Genomic DNA, 17,762 nt, shown 5'->3' on the forward strand with positions numbered 1-17,762 from the left:
GTTTAAATGTTTTCCCAAAAAAGAAAAGTCAATAAGCATTAAAAAATTAATCAATCTCGGCCGGGTGCGGTTGCTCACACCTGTAATCCCAGCACTTTGGGAGGCCAAGGCGGGCAGATTACGAGGTCAGGAGATCGAGACCATCCTGGCTAACACGGTGAAACCCCGTCTCTACTAAAAATACAAAAAATTAGCCGGGCGAGGTGCGGGCGCCTGTAGTCCCAGCCACTCGGGAGGCTGAGGCAGGAGAACGGCGCCAGATCGCGCCACTGCACTCCAGCCTGGGACACAGGGCAAGACTCCGTCTCAAAAAAAGAAAAAAAGAAATCAATCTCACTGCTAATAACTTTAAATTTAAATATGAGATACTACTTGGGACCAAACAATTGCCAAAGAGTTTGGGGAAAGTATGCTGATTAGCATGCAGTACAACAGGCACTTCCATAATCCATTAAGACCTTTCAAATATAGGAAATACCCTTAATGACCAACTACAGAGAGGTGTTTGCATAAATGATGCCACAGCTTTAGGAATAATAAGCAGACATCAATGATTTTTTTGTAGAATTTCAAAACCACAGCCAATTTTCACAATACTGAACAAAATAAAAATAAGAATATAAAATTTTAAGCACACTATGATTTTGGTTGTGTTAAATTATATATACTCAGGACAAAAGACTGAAATCAATAGTGCAATACGGTTTTTTCTGGGGTGTGGCCAATCTTTTCCTATTCTTTATACATGTCTGTGTTTTTAAAATTTTCTACAATTCTCTATATTTCTTTGGTATTCAAAAAGAAAAGCAGACAGTAAGAAGAGACATTCTTCCCAAAACACGTAGATTTAAAAAAAAAAAAGGTTAAGGTGCAATTCCTGCCTATAAAATCTTCCAGGTAAAGTTTCATAAAACGAGGTTGGGCTACACCTTGAAAGATACATAGAATCCACATAGCTGGGGCGGGGTTTGGGGGTTCATGCCTGTAAACCCAGCACTTTGGGAGGCAGAGGTGGGTGGTTCACCTGAGATCAGGAGTTCAAGACCAGCCTGGCCAACACAGTGAAACTAAAAATACAAAAAATTAGCCGGGTGTGGTGGCACGCGCCTGTAATCCCACCTACTCAGGAGGCTGAGGTAGGAGAATCACTTGAACATGGGAGGCAGAGGCGGAGGTTGCAGTGAGCTGAGATCGCTGCACTCTAGCCTGGGCTACAGAGCGAGACCCATCTCAAAAAAAAAAAAAAAAAAAAAAAAAAAAATCCACAAAGCTGGAAAGGAGTAGAAAGGGCATTCCAAATGGGAGAAAAACTAAAAGAATCTAAAGAAGGAATGGTTGACAAACCAGAAGATAAATCAAATTGGAGCTAAGAGAGCTTAATCCTTGAGCTTTATTTTAACAGGCCAGTGGTTGGATGAATCACTACCAAATAAGAAATAAAGCAAAGCTACGCTAAGCTAAAGGAAAGTGTTCTCAAAAAAGAGTCTTCTGTGCCACGTTGGTGTTTTTTCACATCCCTCAATCTGGCTGCCTGCTGGTTTCCATGGCTTAGATTTACCCATTTGGAAAAACAACCCCTCCCCTGACAATACCAAAATCACTACCTCTGCCATGAAATTAGGCAAGAAATATACATACTCCAACCTCTAATTTAGACGATAAACTTGCCAAAAGTACGGAATATATCTTTTTTTCACATAGTACCAATCAACAGTGTCATGATAGGCATTCCCATAAGTAATGAATTACAAGTTAACAATGAGCAACACCTTAATACTGTCCATAAATCCCCACCAGAACTGAAACTTTAAAAGCTGGCAATATCAATTATTGGTAAAGATGTAGAGTTCCTGGCCAGGCGTGGTGGCTCATATCTGTAACCCCAGCACTTTGGGAGGCCGAGGCAGGTGGATCACCTGAAGTCAGGAGTTCGAGACCAGCCTGTCCAACATCGTGTGACCCCACCTCTACTAAAAATACAAAAAAATTAGCCGGGCGTGGTGGCGGGCGCCTGTAATCCCAGCTACTGGGGAGGGTGAGAGAGGAGAATCACTTGAACCCAGGAGGCGGAGGTTGCAGTGAGCCGAGATCACACCACTACACTCCAGTCTGGGCAACAAGAGTGAAACTCCATCTCAAAAATATAAAATAAATAAATAAAGATGTAGAGTTCCTGAAATGCTTATACACTGCTGGCAGAAGAGTAAGATGTTATAACCACTTTGGAAAACAGTTGTGCAGTTTCTTAAAAAGTTAAACATACCCAATAATCCAGCAATTCTACTCCTAAGTATTTACCCAAAAGAAATGACCACATACGTCTACAAAAAGCTTGCATAAAAATATTCAGAGACTATACAACGAAGTGTACATCTTAAAATGGTTAAAATAATACATTTTATGTTATATATATACTTGACCACAATAAAAAATTCTGAGCAACTTCATTCATTACAGTTCAAAACCGGAAACTCAAAACATCATCCATCAAGTTTAGAAGAGATAAGCAAATTGTGGTATACTCGTAAGACGACAATGCCAAAGAACAAACTACTCCAGCAGCATGCATGAATCTCAGAAACAATATGTTCGGCACAAGAAGCTGGATCCAAATTACTTTATATGACGTTCAAGACCAGGCCAACCTAATCTATGACTACAGAAGCCAAAACATTGGTTCTCTTTGGGGGATGTGCGTAATGACTGGTAAGGAAGCTCGAGGAGACTCAGGGGTGATAAGAATGTTCTCCCTCTTGATCTGGGTAGTCAGCCCAAATCAAAAAGATTGTTAACAATAAATACAGAATAATGGAGGCCACAGTTTAGACAGCCTAAGGCCAACCACTCATAACCAAAACTTAAGTCATCCTGATTTCCCCAAACACTAAACCTAAATATAAAAGAAACACAAATCTGAGTTTTTGTCCTTATCAGTAGATAAGGACAAAAATAAGGTTTGATAAGGATCAAACCCATCAGCTAACAACAAATCAGCTTGAACAGCTGTCTGACTTCAGGATATATACATAACAGCCATTCACAAAAAAGGTCAAATCATTCCTCCTTTATGCTCTAAACTGCACTGTAACTGCTGTAAAACCGAGACTGTGACATTTTTGGGTTTGAGATCTCCCAGTCCATGAACTCTCCTCTTGTACGTATGGGAAACACTTAAAAATCTAACTTGATCTAATTTTATGTTTGACAAAACATAGGGGAAAAAATTCATGAAGCTATACCCTTAGGAGTTCATCATAATTAATTATGCCTCAACAAAAATAAAGGAAGAAAGAAAACAGAACAGGTGGAAAACCCCAGTCCATTATCCCAGTTAAGCCCAAGGTTTGCATTTTATCTAGCCCTCGCTAAGTACTCCACTATCATGAGGTCAGAGCTCACAATCAGAAATCCCCCTTGGAGTGCTGTAGTGTCTGTCCTATTCAGGGCAGCATTAGGTCTGACCGGTTTATTTTCAGAACATACAACTAATCCATCAATTTCTTAAGCCTTTTAAAATTCACTGAACTTGGCCGGGCGCAGTGGCTCACACCTGTCATCCCAGCACTTTGGGCAGGCAGATCGCCTGAGGTCAGGAGTTCAAGACCAGTCCAGACAACACAGTGAAACCCCGTCTTACTAAAAATACAAAAATCAGCCGTATGTGGTGGCACACACCTGTAGTCCTAGCTACTTGGGAGGCTGAGGCAGGATAATGGCTTGAACCCAGGAGGCGGAGGTTGCAATGAGCTGAGATCGTGCCACTGCACTCCAGCCTGGGTGACAGAGCAACACTCTGTCTCAAAAATAAATAAATAAAAATAAAATTCACTGAATTTAAAAATTTTGCATATATTTCATTCCTATTAAGACCCAAGACGAACCATTTAATCTTTCTTTTTAAAAAAGGCTAATAATACTTGAATAAATGCTAGTTCCCAGTATAGTGACAGATACAATGGAGTGAGGCAGTCCGACTCTCCGGCCATAGTTAACAGACCAAGGAAAAAAAAATCCCACACTCCTAAGATTCCAAAGAAATTTTCTACAGGTTTCCTTAATGTACTTTAAAATCCTTCACAAGACCATGGGGAAAATAAATCATCCTCTCAAATTTATACTCTGAAGTTTGAAAATAAAAGCAGTTCCTTTTCATGTTTGGATATAGTCACTCTGAACAGTAAATCAGCTAACAGACATCAACCTGGCATAAGACTCTTCATAACCTGTAATTATCTTCTTTATTTACCTGTTGCTCATCTGTCTCCCCTGCTGAAACATACACTCCATAAAGTCAGGGATCTTGCTGTCTGTTTTGCTAGCAGCCATATCCCCAGCATATAAAACAGTTCCTGGCACATAATGGGTATTAAATATTTTCCCATCAGTGATCAGTTCATTTAGCAGACTGTCCAAAGTCAAGTAACCAGAAAGCAAGACGAACAAGGGCAGCTCTCTGTAATCAAGCAGCCAACTTCAAAAGTTTTCCTACAGAAGCTAAGTCCTAAAGATTTTTTCTTTCTCTCTTCCCCTCTTACTAATATTCCTCCTTCTTCCAGCTATCTTTCCTGCCTCTAAGAACAGTATTCTAAGAATTAAGAAACTCACTTGTAGCACCAACTAGCTGAGTATCCTTGGGCTAGTCACACAATTGCAATGTTTATCTTTAGTGAAAAGACACTGGAGTAGATTCATTCATAAGGAGACAACACTTGCCTGGTGTGAAGAACGAGGAGTTGCAAGACAAAATCCTAGCCCTCCCAGAAATTAGAGTAAGCCAGAGGAGGGAGGTAACACAGCAAGATAAATTCCATGGCAGAAATATGCCAGCATGCCATGAAAATACAAATACCTAATCCCTCTAAGAAGGCAGAGGAGGGCAGGGAGCGGTGGCTCGTGCCTGTAATCCCAGTACTTTGGGAGGCCGGGGCGGGCAGATCACGAGGTCAAGAGATCGGGACCATCCTGGCCAACACGGTGAAACCCCATCTCTGCTAAAAATACAAAAAATTAGCTGGGCATGGTGGCAAGCACCTGTAGTCCCAGCGACTCAGGAGGCTGAGGCAGGAGAATCGCTTGAACCTGGGAGGCAGGGGTTGCAGTGAGCCGAGATCACACCACTGCACTCCAGCCTGGTAACGGAGCAAGACACTGTCTAAAAAAAAAAAAAAGAAGAAGAAAAGAAGGCAGAGGAGAGGAGGGTCACTTTCCAGAAGAAGCCCTTGCCCTTGAGGGACTAACAGAAGCCACGAGAAAGGAGCAGGGAGATTTCAGATAGAGGCAGAAAGGCTTACTCGCAGGAAGCAGTTTCACGTTATGTGGACTGCAGGGTGTGAGGGAACATGGAAAGTAAGGCTGAAGAGGTAAGCAATGATATTCTGGTAGTATTACAGATGCAAACCTAGAAGGAGATGAGATTAGACGCAGAGAGCAGTTTAGAGATTATTTTAGCAATTAAGAGGAAAACTAACGGAGACCTAGTAAGAGACGAGTTCCTAGGACCTCTTCAACCTATTCTACCCTTTGCCCCTAGGTGACCACGTTCACCCAAAGCTTCAAGTATTCTCTATCCAATATCTCCAGCAGCAGCCTCTCCTGAGCTCTAGAACCAGATACCCAACTTTCTAATCTTTCTCTCTTCTTCGAAATCTCAAAGAGCCTTCAAACTCAACACAGCCGAAGCTAAGCCTATGATCTCACCCCAGAACCTAGTCCTCTTCCTGTGTTTCCTGTCTCTGCAGATGGCAGCACCACCCATCCGCTTGTACAAGCTGGAAACCTGGGAGGCACCCTCAGTGTCTCCTATGTCCTCTCCCTCATCCGCTGTTCAATCCATCACCAAGCCCTGCCAGGCTCCTCCCTAAGGATCTCATACATCTATCCACTGCTCTCCTCTGTGGCCACCGCCAGAATTTGGCTTGCCCCTATCTCTTGCCTAAGCCAGTGCAACAGGTTCACATCCTCTCCTATTACTGTTTCATCTCTTATTCCCTTCCAGTCCATTCTCAAACTGCGACAAAAGTTTGTTTTTAGTGCTCATCAGCCTGCATCACCCTTTTATGCCCGCCTACTCACCCCCAGGAGCTCCATCAAGCCCCTGTTGATTGGCGTTGCTCACCATATGCTGTGTTGCCCAGGCCAGAGTGCGGTGGAGTGATCTCGGCTCACTGCAACCTCCGCCTCCCCGGGTTCAAGTGCCTTAGCCTCCCGAGCATCTGGGATTACAGGCGCGCACCAGCATGCTCGACTAATTTTTATATTTTTAGTAGAGGCGGGGTTTCACCCCATTGGCCAGGCTAGTCTCAAACTCCTGAGCTCAGCAATCTGCCTGCCTCAGTCTCCCAAAGTGCTGGGATTACAGGCATGAGCAACCACCCCTGGCCAGGACTCAGTATTTGAGCAAAGGGAGGCAAGAATTTAAGAATCTGGAAAAAGTCAGTACTGCATGGCATAAAGAGATTAAGGTAAAGACTAAAAAAGATTGAACTTGCCACTAGGGTATCATTTAGTGACCGTGTCTGAAACAAATTCAAATGAGTTGTCGGAGCAGAAATTAGAGGACAGCAGATTAAGAAGGAAAGGGCAGAAAGGGAGCAGAGGTGAGTTGGCCTTCTTCCAATAACGTGGATGGCAAAGACCATACAGTCTAATGGCTGGAACAAACACACGATTTAGGGAAGGGTTTGTTTTTGTTTTAAAGTTGGGAGAGACTTGTATAGGAGCACATGATGAAGAGAAAGAAGCAGGAGAGGAAGAGGAGGGTATCAGAACAGAAAGAGATCTGTGAGCACCAACAGAACAAACTGCCTTCATTGCCCCTGAAGGAAGGAACATGAACGGTGATGAATTCAGAAGAGCTTCCAGGCAGGGAAGCAACATGTGGTTCTTTTAGTTTCTCCTTAAAGGAGATGTAGCGCGGATTCTTCCACCTCTACAAGAAGGTCCTCTCCTACTCACTCTCTCTTTATTGGACAAAATATAGAACCAAATACTATATGTACTGTATCAAACACCAAGAGCGCAATGCTTGATGTCCACTGTGAGTTCTGGAACTTTACCTTGTCCCCTACCAGTATCAGCCCTCTTTTATTGGTACAAAGCCTCTAATAGAAAAAAGCCTCCCAGCCTGGTCTCCAGAAACTGGTGGTAACTGCTCAGAATTTTGAATTCAGCAGAGCTGTGCTAGAAAACTGCACATAAGGTTTACTGAGAATGACAGCTATTTTCCATTCCCTTTACCCTCTACTCAGTAGAACTTAAAGCCTGGCACAGCTGCTATTACATATTCTTTAAAAAGTGAACCAGATCATTCTCATGGGTGATTTTAAGCATTAGCAAAGAGGTCATAACTTTTCAGCAGGAAAATAAAACAAAGGTTCTTTCTGGGGTCAGCCAATAGCTTATCGGTGGCTCATAAGAAAAACAATAGTTTAAAAAGACTTGCCTAGTAAGAATGGAAGAAAATGGGAAAATAAAAAAAAAAACAAAACGGCTGACATTAAACTAAAATTTTACATTAATCTCTTGTCACTTTAATAGTAGTGTGCCACATAATGGAAGATGCGTTTATTTTCAAAGGGGAAAATGTCCAGAAACTTGCACTCATCACTCTGTTAACTGTTATCAGGGAAGAAGTATAGAGTCCTCCAGCTGGATTATGGGTAGTGTAAACAATTTTGCTAAATTGCTTGGCAGAGCACATCTGCATCAAACCATTAAAGTCTGGAATTCACTCTATTAAAATCAAATCATTAGCCAGGAAGAATTAACAGTCAACTATTTTCATGCAAAACAGATATAAAATAAAAATCAAGAGCAATACATGAGTAATTCTTTTTCATTCACAATTTTAGATGGTGCATAATGCAGAGTATTGTTTCAGAAACGTGCTGCTCTGTAACAGCCATCTCTATACAATATAGGGTACTGTTTGGATACTGGAGCAATTTAAGCTTTTTCTATGTATCCAAAAGTCCCTGGATTAAGATCCAAAGAAACCTGGCTCAGCAACAAAGTTGACTTGTAACACGTCTCAGCCTTTAAGCAAATTGCTTATTAATGCAGAAAGAAAGTCGCTGTTCAGACCCTAAGTAAGCTATCTATCTCCAGAAGTGTCCCCCATGTTGCATTCTCCAAAACTGTGCAGAATTTTCTCCTAATTTTCCATTACACCATGGATGATGGGAGGGCTTCAACAGGTGGTGAAGAATGTGAACAAAATACTAACTGAAAAAAAAAGTTCTTCCCAAAGTATCACCAACTCTGTTTAATAAACAGTGGAGCTGCAGATGAATGAGAAAGGAGGCTGGGACATTTATTATCTGTATATAATGTCTGTATATCCCACAGCCAAGAGTTCTCACACTCGAAGATATACTGGCTTCACATGGAAAAAAAAAACCTCTCAGGATGTGTGTACTACTTTAAAAGATCTCATAAAAAAAGATACAAAAGAAGGCATACAGGAATCCCATTATACAGGGTTTAAAAAAAAAAAAGCTAGAATTTGTTTAGAATTATACACATGGTAGTAAAGGTATAAAGAAAAGCAAGGTACAATTGTGGTGATCTCTTGGGGTTGGGAGGGATCTGATCAAAAGATAGTACCTGTGAAGGGGCAATTTATTATTTCTTGACCTGGCCATAGTCACCCGGTTGTTCATTTTTCTAAACATAGAAAACACGTCTTTATGCACTTTTCTGTATGTATATTTCGTTATAAAACATGATGAGAGATCGATCCCTAATACATTCCTTAGTAGAGTATAGGCATTCCATAAATGTTTAATAACAGAATGAATTTGGGATAACAAAATGGTACTAGTACTAAGTTTTCTGTAATCACTTGCTAAATATATTTCAGTTTGTCATGTTTACAGACTTTGCAAACAAAAGAGTGAAATGTTAAGAGTTTGGAAAGACCCTATGCATAGCAACACATTAAAGAGCACTTTTAATAGGTTTTCTATTTTATTTAGAGTAAATAAACATTCTTTCAACTAGTCATGATTTACACTGACAGGATTAAAACATGTTCTATACATACCTTGAAATTAAAACAATCTACAGAATTAAAAAAAAAATGCAAAAAAAAGGCAAGACAGCAAAGCAACGTGACAAAAATAATTCCTTCGAACTTACAGAACATGTAACATTCAGAAAGGAAAAAAGAGAGCAAATGAAGCAAGCAGTATCATTTTCAGGCCCTGCTTTTAAAAATAAGCAGTCATGGTTAGGATTTTGTTGAGAAGTCAGGGGGTGGAAAATGACACATGAGTTCATTAAAAAATAAAAGATGGAGAGAAACCTGTTTTGGACTACAAATGTGCTGCAGAGTAAGTCTTAAAAAATAGTTGCCATGAGCTTAAATGTGCAATAATAAATACCACTAAATAGAAACCGCCACTGAATAAACGTCAGATACTTTGAGATGACAAAGATCGCCAGAAACATTCCCTGGTCCAACTGTTTTTATATATTTGTGTACATGCATAAGTGCTAAATCTGGATCTAATTTCTTCCTGAAAAAAATCCAGTTTTCTGCAACATCCTCACAGGGAGAACTAAACTATACTGAGAAGTCTGGAATCTCCTCACTTGCCAAGGAGGATTGCTTTCTATCTTTACCGCATGTTTTAAAAAATCTTCACAGCAACACATCCAGGCACCCTAGGAACACAAGGCCACGCAGACAATAGGGAAGGAAGGAAGGAGGGAGGAAGACAAACCTGGCCTCCAGAAGGAGCCAAGTGTAGGCTCCAAGAGAGAAACAGCCAAGTACAATAATCTTTCAAGAAGGGGGCTGAGAAACAAGGATGGGAGCTGGAAGGAAGGAGGGTATAATCACCTTACTTCACAAACTGTAATTAGGAGAAAGACACCAGCCACGCCAGCTCTCTCGCAGAGCTCCTGGGCTCACCTGGGCATGTTTTACTACTCAAGCTCCTCCTAGTTTCTTTCTCTCTGTCTCCCTCTTCCTCCCTAGCCCCCACCCACCCCCACTGCCTACCCTTTCCTGCAAGTAAAAAGCTAAAGTAAAATGATTTTCCACAGCAAAACAGTTACAGATGTTCTACCTCAGAACACATCCCAGATCAAGAGCTCGTCACTTGATATGCAGGGCTGGGGACCAGGAGAGGGTATGAAATGGCCCTGTGCTGTGGCCTTTTCACCTACCCAAGCCTCCTAAGTTTCCTGATGCCTGAGCTCATTAGACAAAGAACAATGAAGCCAGGACTCCACTCAACCACTGGTGGTTAGACTGGCGGAAAACAAAAGATCACAGGGTCTCCCTGAACTCAGCAACTCTCCAATGTGCCTCTTCCCTTCCATTCCAGAAAATTAATTTAAAAGTTGCCTGTGATGAAACAAGGAGTAACTGTGTCTAAAACAATGAACCGTTCTAAAACGTGAAGTTGGAATAATTCGCTCTTAAGCTTTGAGAGGATCACAGATGCAATGTATTCCTACTTTCTCCCAATATAAATCACGCTATTAAATTAAAAGGAGAGAATTCTTCCACCAAATTACACACTAATGGCTCTTAACCCATAATTAAAGTATCGCTACCAGCAGTGTAAAGCCCCAGCCAGCCAGGGCACGTTTGGCAAGCCCAGGTCTCAGCCCCAGGGATGATGTCAGTGCAGCAACAGCCATCTTGAGGAAAGCCCGTAGTCTAACCTGTCCCTATCCCTGTCCCTGCTCCCTGGGGACTGGCTCTGGGGCTGGCATCCACGGAGGCCTCCTCCTCTGCACAGGCAGACAAAAGGAAATCAAGACCAGTGCCAGAGCAGCACAAAGAGCACCTTCCAGCGAGGCTGGTCACTCAGAGGTGTCTCATCTACCCTTTCCCCAACATCACAACAGCCTGGGAATTTGGACCAGCAACTGGCTTCAGAGCAAGGAGAAGCGGGAGAGGCTCGACTGTGCACTGTAATCCAGGGTGTTATCCCCGTGTTAGGCCGTGAGGGCACCCAGGACAGGGCATGACCCTAACATCACGGAGCTAATGAGGAGATAAGACATGAAATAAGCCGGGCGCAGTGGCTCACGCCTGTAATCCTAGCACTTTGGGAGGCCAAGGCGGGCAGATCACCTGAGGTCAGGAGTTTGAGACCAGCCTGGCCAACATGGTGAAACCCCGTCTCTACTAAAAATACAAAAATTATCTGGTCATAGTGCAGGGCACCTGTAATCCCAGCTACTAGGGAGGCTGAGGCAGGAGAATCACTAGAACCTGGGAGGCAGAGGTTGCAGTGAGTGGAGATGGCGCCACTGCACTCTAGTCTAGGCAACAGAGCAAGACTCTGTCTCAAAAAAAAAAGACATGAAATAATTCTGGAGAGGCAGTACGGCATAGGAGATTCATAGAAGAGTCAAAACTCAATTCAATCCTGCCACAAACTTTCTAAATAAACTAAATAAACTTTCTGAAAAAGAGTTTACCTCTCTGAGCCTCACTTTCCTTGGCGAAAACAAGGCAAAGGTATTAGATGATGTCTGAGGCCCTGGATAGCTCTGCAATAATTAGATAATTAGAGAATACAAGGCAGTATATAATCAAGTGTTAAATTATACAGTAGCAACTACAGCCGCCATTGAGAGATTGCGCTGATTTTTTTTGAGTCAGTCTTCATTCTAAGCCACTTCCTGAGAGCCCACTCAGACCCTGTGCTAGGATTCAGGGATGCAACGGTCACCAAGAGAGAATGCTTTGCCTTCATGAGGCTTTCGCCAGTTCAGCAAGGTGTTCTCAGGTGTTCAGAGGAGGGGAAAAAAATGAGGGCTGGGGTTGGCCTATGACCTTTTCATGGAGACAGAGGCAAAACTGGGCTTCAAGTGTGTATCATTTGAGCATTCAGTGGGGTGATGAATGATGCAGTGGTTAATTGCTGAGTATGGTAGTAATAAGCCATGAGGTTCTGAACACATTAGCACAAGCACAGTTCTGCTCATCTGCTCATCATTAGTGAAGGTAATTAGTTAGCTCCCAGAAGTTAGCTAGACTTCGATTCTTCCGGCCCTCTGCCTAACTTCTCCTTCTCCCACCCGAAACCTGCTAATTGTGGTTACTTTTTCCCTTTATTCTCTTTTCAATTATTCTTGCAGACAACTATGGTGGAGGGCAGAAGCCAGGAAGCAGTTACCAAGGAGGGAGTCTACATCTAAGCAATATGGAGTCAGTCAGGAAGGAAGACCTTGTATGCTTTATTGGTAAACAGCTAAAAAGATCTATTTGCGTATTAAGTCACAAGAGAGATTTAAGAAAGATGGCACAGGCTGAGGGCAGTGGCTACGCCTGTAATTCCAGCACTTTGGGAGGCTGAGGCGGGCGGATCACCTGAGGTCAGGAGTTCGAAACCAGCCTGGCCAACATGGTGAAACCCATCTCTACTAAAAATACAAAAATGGGCCGGGCATGGTGGCAGGCACCTGTAATCCCAGCTACTCAGGAGGCTGAAGCAGGAGAATCACTTGAACCCGGGAGGCAGAGGTTGCAGTGAGCTGAGATAGCGCCATTGCACTCCAGCTTGGGGGACAAAAGACTTCGTCTCAAAAAAAAAAAAAAAAACCCAGACACATGGTTTAGTTTTGAGTAGAGCTGTGTCTCATACAACTAAGGAACATGGTATAATTTAGCTGGTAAGAATAATTAACCATCCGCATCTTAATTTTTAAAACTAAAATGTCAAAAAATTAATTTGTCCCTTATTCTTAAGGGGCATAAAACTTGACTGTGCCCTAAATGAAATCAAATGTTGCCTACCAACAGTACATTCCATTTTCCAAACAACTTCCCTGGAATGCTGGGGAGCTGATACGTTTAAAACGAATATTCTCCAAGTCCAAGTGTTGGATTTAAAAGAACCATAATCTTTCCAACGTTTCTTACGAAAAAATCCCCTGTATGATTTATGCCCATCTTCAAAACACCCTCTGGAGTTCAGACCAGATGTGTGCAGTGTTTACACTGAGAAAACCACTAGGACATCAACAATTCACTATAAACACCACTCAAATTTTGCTGTGCTTTCCTTCATTTCCTCTGTATTTATTCTGGTGTTAAAATAATGTTAACTCTCATAATAAGGAAAATAGGAGCAGATGTTTAAACCAAACAGATTTTAGTCCATTATCCCATATAGCTACTCAACTTTCAAAATCAAAGTTTCTTCCTCCCAAATACCGAGGGAGAAGAGAAGAGAAGAGAAGAGGGCAGAGCACTCTAGTTTCCTGCGTGTTGCGTGCTACACAACTCGTCCTGGGCTGGCTGTCCATAAGCTGGTCCTCACCAATCGGAGACAGGAAAAATTAATCTGGTATCTGGTATCAATTTCCCTACAATCTTACATTTCTCTCTTAGGCCATTATGTTTTGTTTTTAAAATATCATATTACTTGTTGGCAAAGACAATACAACAGAAATTGCCTCAAAAGTTTCTCTTTCTTGTTGGGGGAAGTGGGGGATGGTTAAAAAAAAACAACAAAAACAAAACCCTGACTGCAATGTGTGAATGTCACAGGAAACAAGCCCAGCAATGGCTGCTTATGGCTTTCTAAAGTCTTTTTTAAAGTGAGTTCAGAAGCAAGATGTTACTTAATACATCAGATGCAAAGAAAGCAATTCACTAAAATTCTCATAGCAAGAACTAGTAGGAGTAAAGAAAAACAAATACCCTTTTTAAGAAACGTTAAATATGAGATCCTTATCCATAGAGTTTTAAAAAACAACACGAATGAGGGTTTTTTTTTTCCTTGAAGGGGAAAAATATTCTTGAAAGGGTAAGTTTTCAACTGATTAGGAAACAGGCCTGAAGTTTTTAGACTAAAAATTACAAGTGAATTACCCTCCCAAGTTTTTGTAACTGTTTTCTTTTTCAAGAGAAATGTCCCGTGTATCATTGGAGAAAAAATGGAAACTGCTTCTGCTGAATGAGAAAGAGAAGAGTCCCGGATGTGTGTGTGGTTACAACAAAAAATACACTTCCTGCCAGGCCGAACTCCCCCGGAGATGCCTCTCGGCGGCAAACCCAGGCCATTGCCACTTTTTCAAATCGCACGTAGAGGATGTTCCAACCGCTTAAGAAATAGATTTTTCTCTTACTGCTACCAGAGACAGCTTGAAATACAAGACAGTGGGGGAAGCACCTCGCGGGCAGTAGGAGGTAATAAATTAGAATTGAGCGCGGCTTTCTCTTTTTCAGGGCAGGCTGGGGGTCGGGGTGTTGTGTAATCGCTCCCACAGGGAGCAGAGCGCGAGGAACACCCCCCAATGTCAGCGCTCCCCGGGCTGCACAGGAAGCGCCAGCGAGACAAAGAGCCGGCCTGTGCTCGCTGACACGGTGCCCTTCCAGCCCCACGCGGGAGAGCGACATTCTCTGCTGTTTGGGACACTCACTCGCGAGCACAGAAACTCGCTGTAACTTTGGCTCCCCCTCCGTGAGCTGCAGGGCGCTGTGGCCCACAACGGGGTACAGTAGACGGTGCAATCCTTACCAGCCCCTCCCCCAAACAGAGGCTCAACTTTTACCGGCGTCCTACAAGTCCTTCCCCTAAAGACAACATTAACGCAAATCAAAAAGACATACATTTTAAAGAGTTAAAAATGTAAGGCGCGAGTACGTTGCAAGCATAAAACAAACTTTGAAGGGTTTCTACTTCACCGCCTCCCCGTCCAGCCCCCTCCACCGCCCCCCGCAGCCTGAGATTCGAACACACTCGGTGCCGAACCGAATCTAAGAAACGCCGGCCTTTCAAGCGCCCTACAGCCCCGAGAAGGACAGCAGGGCTTAGAAAGCAGGCACCCAGCACACTGAGGAGGAGTGGCCGGGAAGAGCAACGGGCAGTAATTCTACAGCAGGACATCTACCTTCATAGCACAGAATGCCGATATTGTTGTTCATCTTGTCCAAGTACTGATAGTTCAACAGGTCCATCTTCATAAATAGCATTTATTGGGCTAGCAAAGAAAACCAGCTCTTTGCTTTCGCCCCAAAAGAGTTAAGTTTCAAAAATGAATCCTGGCTCTTCAACTTCACAAAGGCAGAGGCCCAGCCTCAGACTATGAAAACAAAGTATGCAAAAGTTTAAAAAAAAAAAAACCCAGGCACAAAAAATCGAGCTCACACGAAACCCTTCAAGGGCTTACTGGTAGACGGTGTATGTACTGTATCCCCGATCGAGTATGAAAAGAGCGTTTCAGAAGTCCTTACAAGTCCTTCCTGGAAATGGAAAAGAGTGAAAAAGAGAAACGCGCAGCCCGTTTCCTAGGACAAAGCGGCGCCGGCCCCGCTCACAGCCCGCTGCAAGCCGGCAGCGCTGACATGCGGGCTATGCTTGGCATGACTCCTATGCGGCCGCTTCCTCTTCCCGCAGGAGGCCGAGCATGCTCACTGCGCCGCGCGGCAGAGGCAGGGAGGGCTTCTGCACAGGATCAGCCTCTCAATGTAGCAAGTGTTGGAAAGAAAGAGAAAGGGGAGGGGGAGAGACTCTAGAGACGGGGCCTTGGCAGAGTGGCTCTTGACAGGAAGCAGCCCGGCCGCTGCAAAACCGTAGGAGGAAAAAAGAAAACCCAGGAAGTTTCTTTTTCAGGAGCTGAGTACAAAGTAAAAAATTCATCATGGAAGCAAACTTCCGTGGAATGCAACTTTCGTGAAATTTCACGTTGGGGCTTCAGAAACCCGAAGTGCTAGTGATGCATAAGCCATATATATACAGTTTCTTCGTTTCTTTTAAAGATTGTTTTATAAAGTCCATTTACACTTTAGCTGGATATTTAAATTTCTTATGTTAACGTTACATATAACTTTTTCCATAATCCCCATAACAACTGAGATGGACAGGGCAGGGAGGGTATCACCCTTTCACAGCAGAGGAAACTGAGGTTCAGATGGATTAAATGACTGGCCTACAGCCCCCAAAATAGTTGACAGAACTACTTTTAAAGTGTTTTTTCCCTCCTAATGTTATAACTTTATTTAAAAAAAACAAAAAACAAAAAAACGAGGGGGCTGGGTGCAGTGGTTCACACCTGTAATCCCAGTCGAAGCAGGCAGATCACTTGAGGTCAGGAGTTCGAGACCAGCCTGGCCAGCATGGTGAAACCCCGTCTCTGCTAAAAATACAAAAATTAGCCTGGCGTAGTAGTGCGCACCTGTAATCCCAGCTACTCAGGAGGCTGAGGTGGGAGAATTGTTTGAACCTGGGAGGAGGAGGATGCAGTGAGCCAAGATCGTGCCACGGCACTCCAGCCTGGGCAACGGTGTGAGACAAGGAGGGGAGAAGAGGTGGAAGAGTGTTTAAGCAAATAAGGCTATAATATCAAAAATTGAAAATGTACTTCAAATTATAGAAGGAAAGGGTAAAATTATTTTCATTTGGCATGTATGACACCCACCTGTGTATAAGAAGCTAGTGGCATGCAGCTGTACTATTTGCTATTGTTAGGACCCGGGGCTTAAACTTTCATTACCCAGTGCCTAGCACAACCAAGTTTAGGTGCCCAGAAACTGTTTACTTAATGAGTGAACCACTGAATGTTCAGTTTTCAGCACATGAAGAATATGTTAACAAAATAGAAAAAAAAACTCTAAATGTTTGAATGAATATTCTAAAAATATATTTTCAATATTCTAAAATAATATTTGAATAAATAATTTGAAGGAGTTATATGTTAAAAATCCAGCAATAGTTGCATTGGATTTATTAGGCGTACTCATGGCAAGGTGTTCTAATGAAATCCTACTTGGGAGTCCGGATGCGGTGGCTCATGCCTGTAATCCCAGCACTTTGGGAGGCTCAGACCGGCAGATTGCTTGAGGTCAGGAGTTTGAGAACAGCCTGGCCAACATGGTGAAACCCTGTCTCTACTAAAAATACAAAAATTAGCCGGGCGTAGTGACATGTGCCTGTAATCCCAGCTACTCGGGAGGCTGAGGCAGGAGAATTGTTTGAACCAGGGAGGCAGAGGCTGCAGTGAGCCAAGATTGTGCCACTGCACTCCAGCCTGGGTGACAGAACAAGACTCCGTCTCAAAAAAAAAAAAAAAACTTATTTGGAAATTCATATGACATCCAAATACTGTTGCCGTCATTGCTCCAACAGTAATCACTGGGGTGACATCAGGGGAAGTAAGTAAAAGGGGAATCAAGATTTCACAAGCTTTCATTTATAAGAATATTTATTGATGCTATATTACATGTAATATGCTATAGTGAAAGATATGTATCCTATCAATTGTAATTAAAATACTTAATGGTATTTGGTGGGGAGGATTTAAGAAAACTTAAAACTCATAACATCCAGTATACACAAGATCATTGCACTGAAAACAAACAATATCAGGTATCAGATTTAAATTCAACTGATAGTTTTGGAGTACTCTTACTGTGCTATGTTTTTACATAAATTCTCAATCAGAAAACTTTATCCATCATTAGAATATCCCACATGGGAGAGAGGTGACTGCACATTAGAACCGGGGGGAGCTTTTAAAAATCTTGATACTGAGGTTGCAACCCAAACTCATCTGAGGGGGTGGGAACCAGCAGCATTAGCTTCTAAAGTCCCAGGTGATTCCAATATGCAGTCAAGGTTGAGAACCATTGCTTTCATCTGGGAAGGAAAAAAAAACAAAACCCTGCCTTAAGATATTTTGTTTTATTCACTTATTTTGACATGAAGAGGTTTTTTTTTTTTTTTAATAGTGATTTAAGCACATGATTCAAACAATACCATTGTAGAAAATGAATCAAATATTTGGTAACT

General features: G+C 42.5%; 1 protein-coding gene across 3 annotated transcripts in view; it reads right to left on the reverse strand.

Moving 5' to 3' along the window:
* The window catches only part of VGLL4 (vestigial like family member 4), a 163,443-nt gene that overhangs the window by 71,740 nt on the left and 73,941 nt on the right, over positions 1–17,762 (reverse strand). Inside the window, exon 1 of one of the 3 annotated variants that reach the window (XM_005547830.4) lies at positions 14,866–15,339. The exons of the other annotated variants lie outside the window; for them this stretch is intronic. Coding sequence (XP_005547887.1) covers positions 14,866–14,947 — 82 coding nt within the window. The 5' untranslated portion in view covers positions 14,948–15,339. Of the gene's footprint in view, positions 1–14,865; positions 15,340–17,762 lie in introns of those variants that run through there. 3 annotated transcript variants of the gene reach the window in all.

The sequence above is a fragment of the Macaca fascicularis genome, chromosome 2 (genome assembly GCF_037993035.2).
Source record: "Macaca fascicularis isolate 582-1 chromosome 2, T2T-MFA8v1.1".
Taxonomy (NCBI): domain Eukaryota; kingdom Metazoa; phylum Chordata; class Mammalia; order Primates; family Cercopithecidae; genus Macaca; species Macaca fascicularis.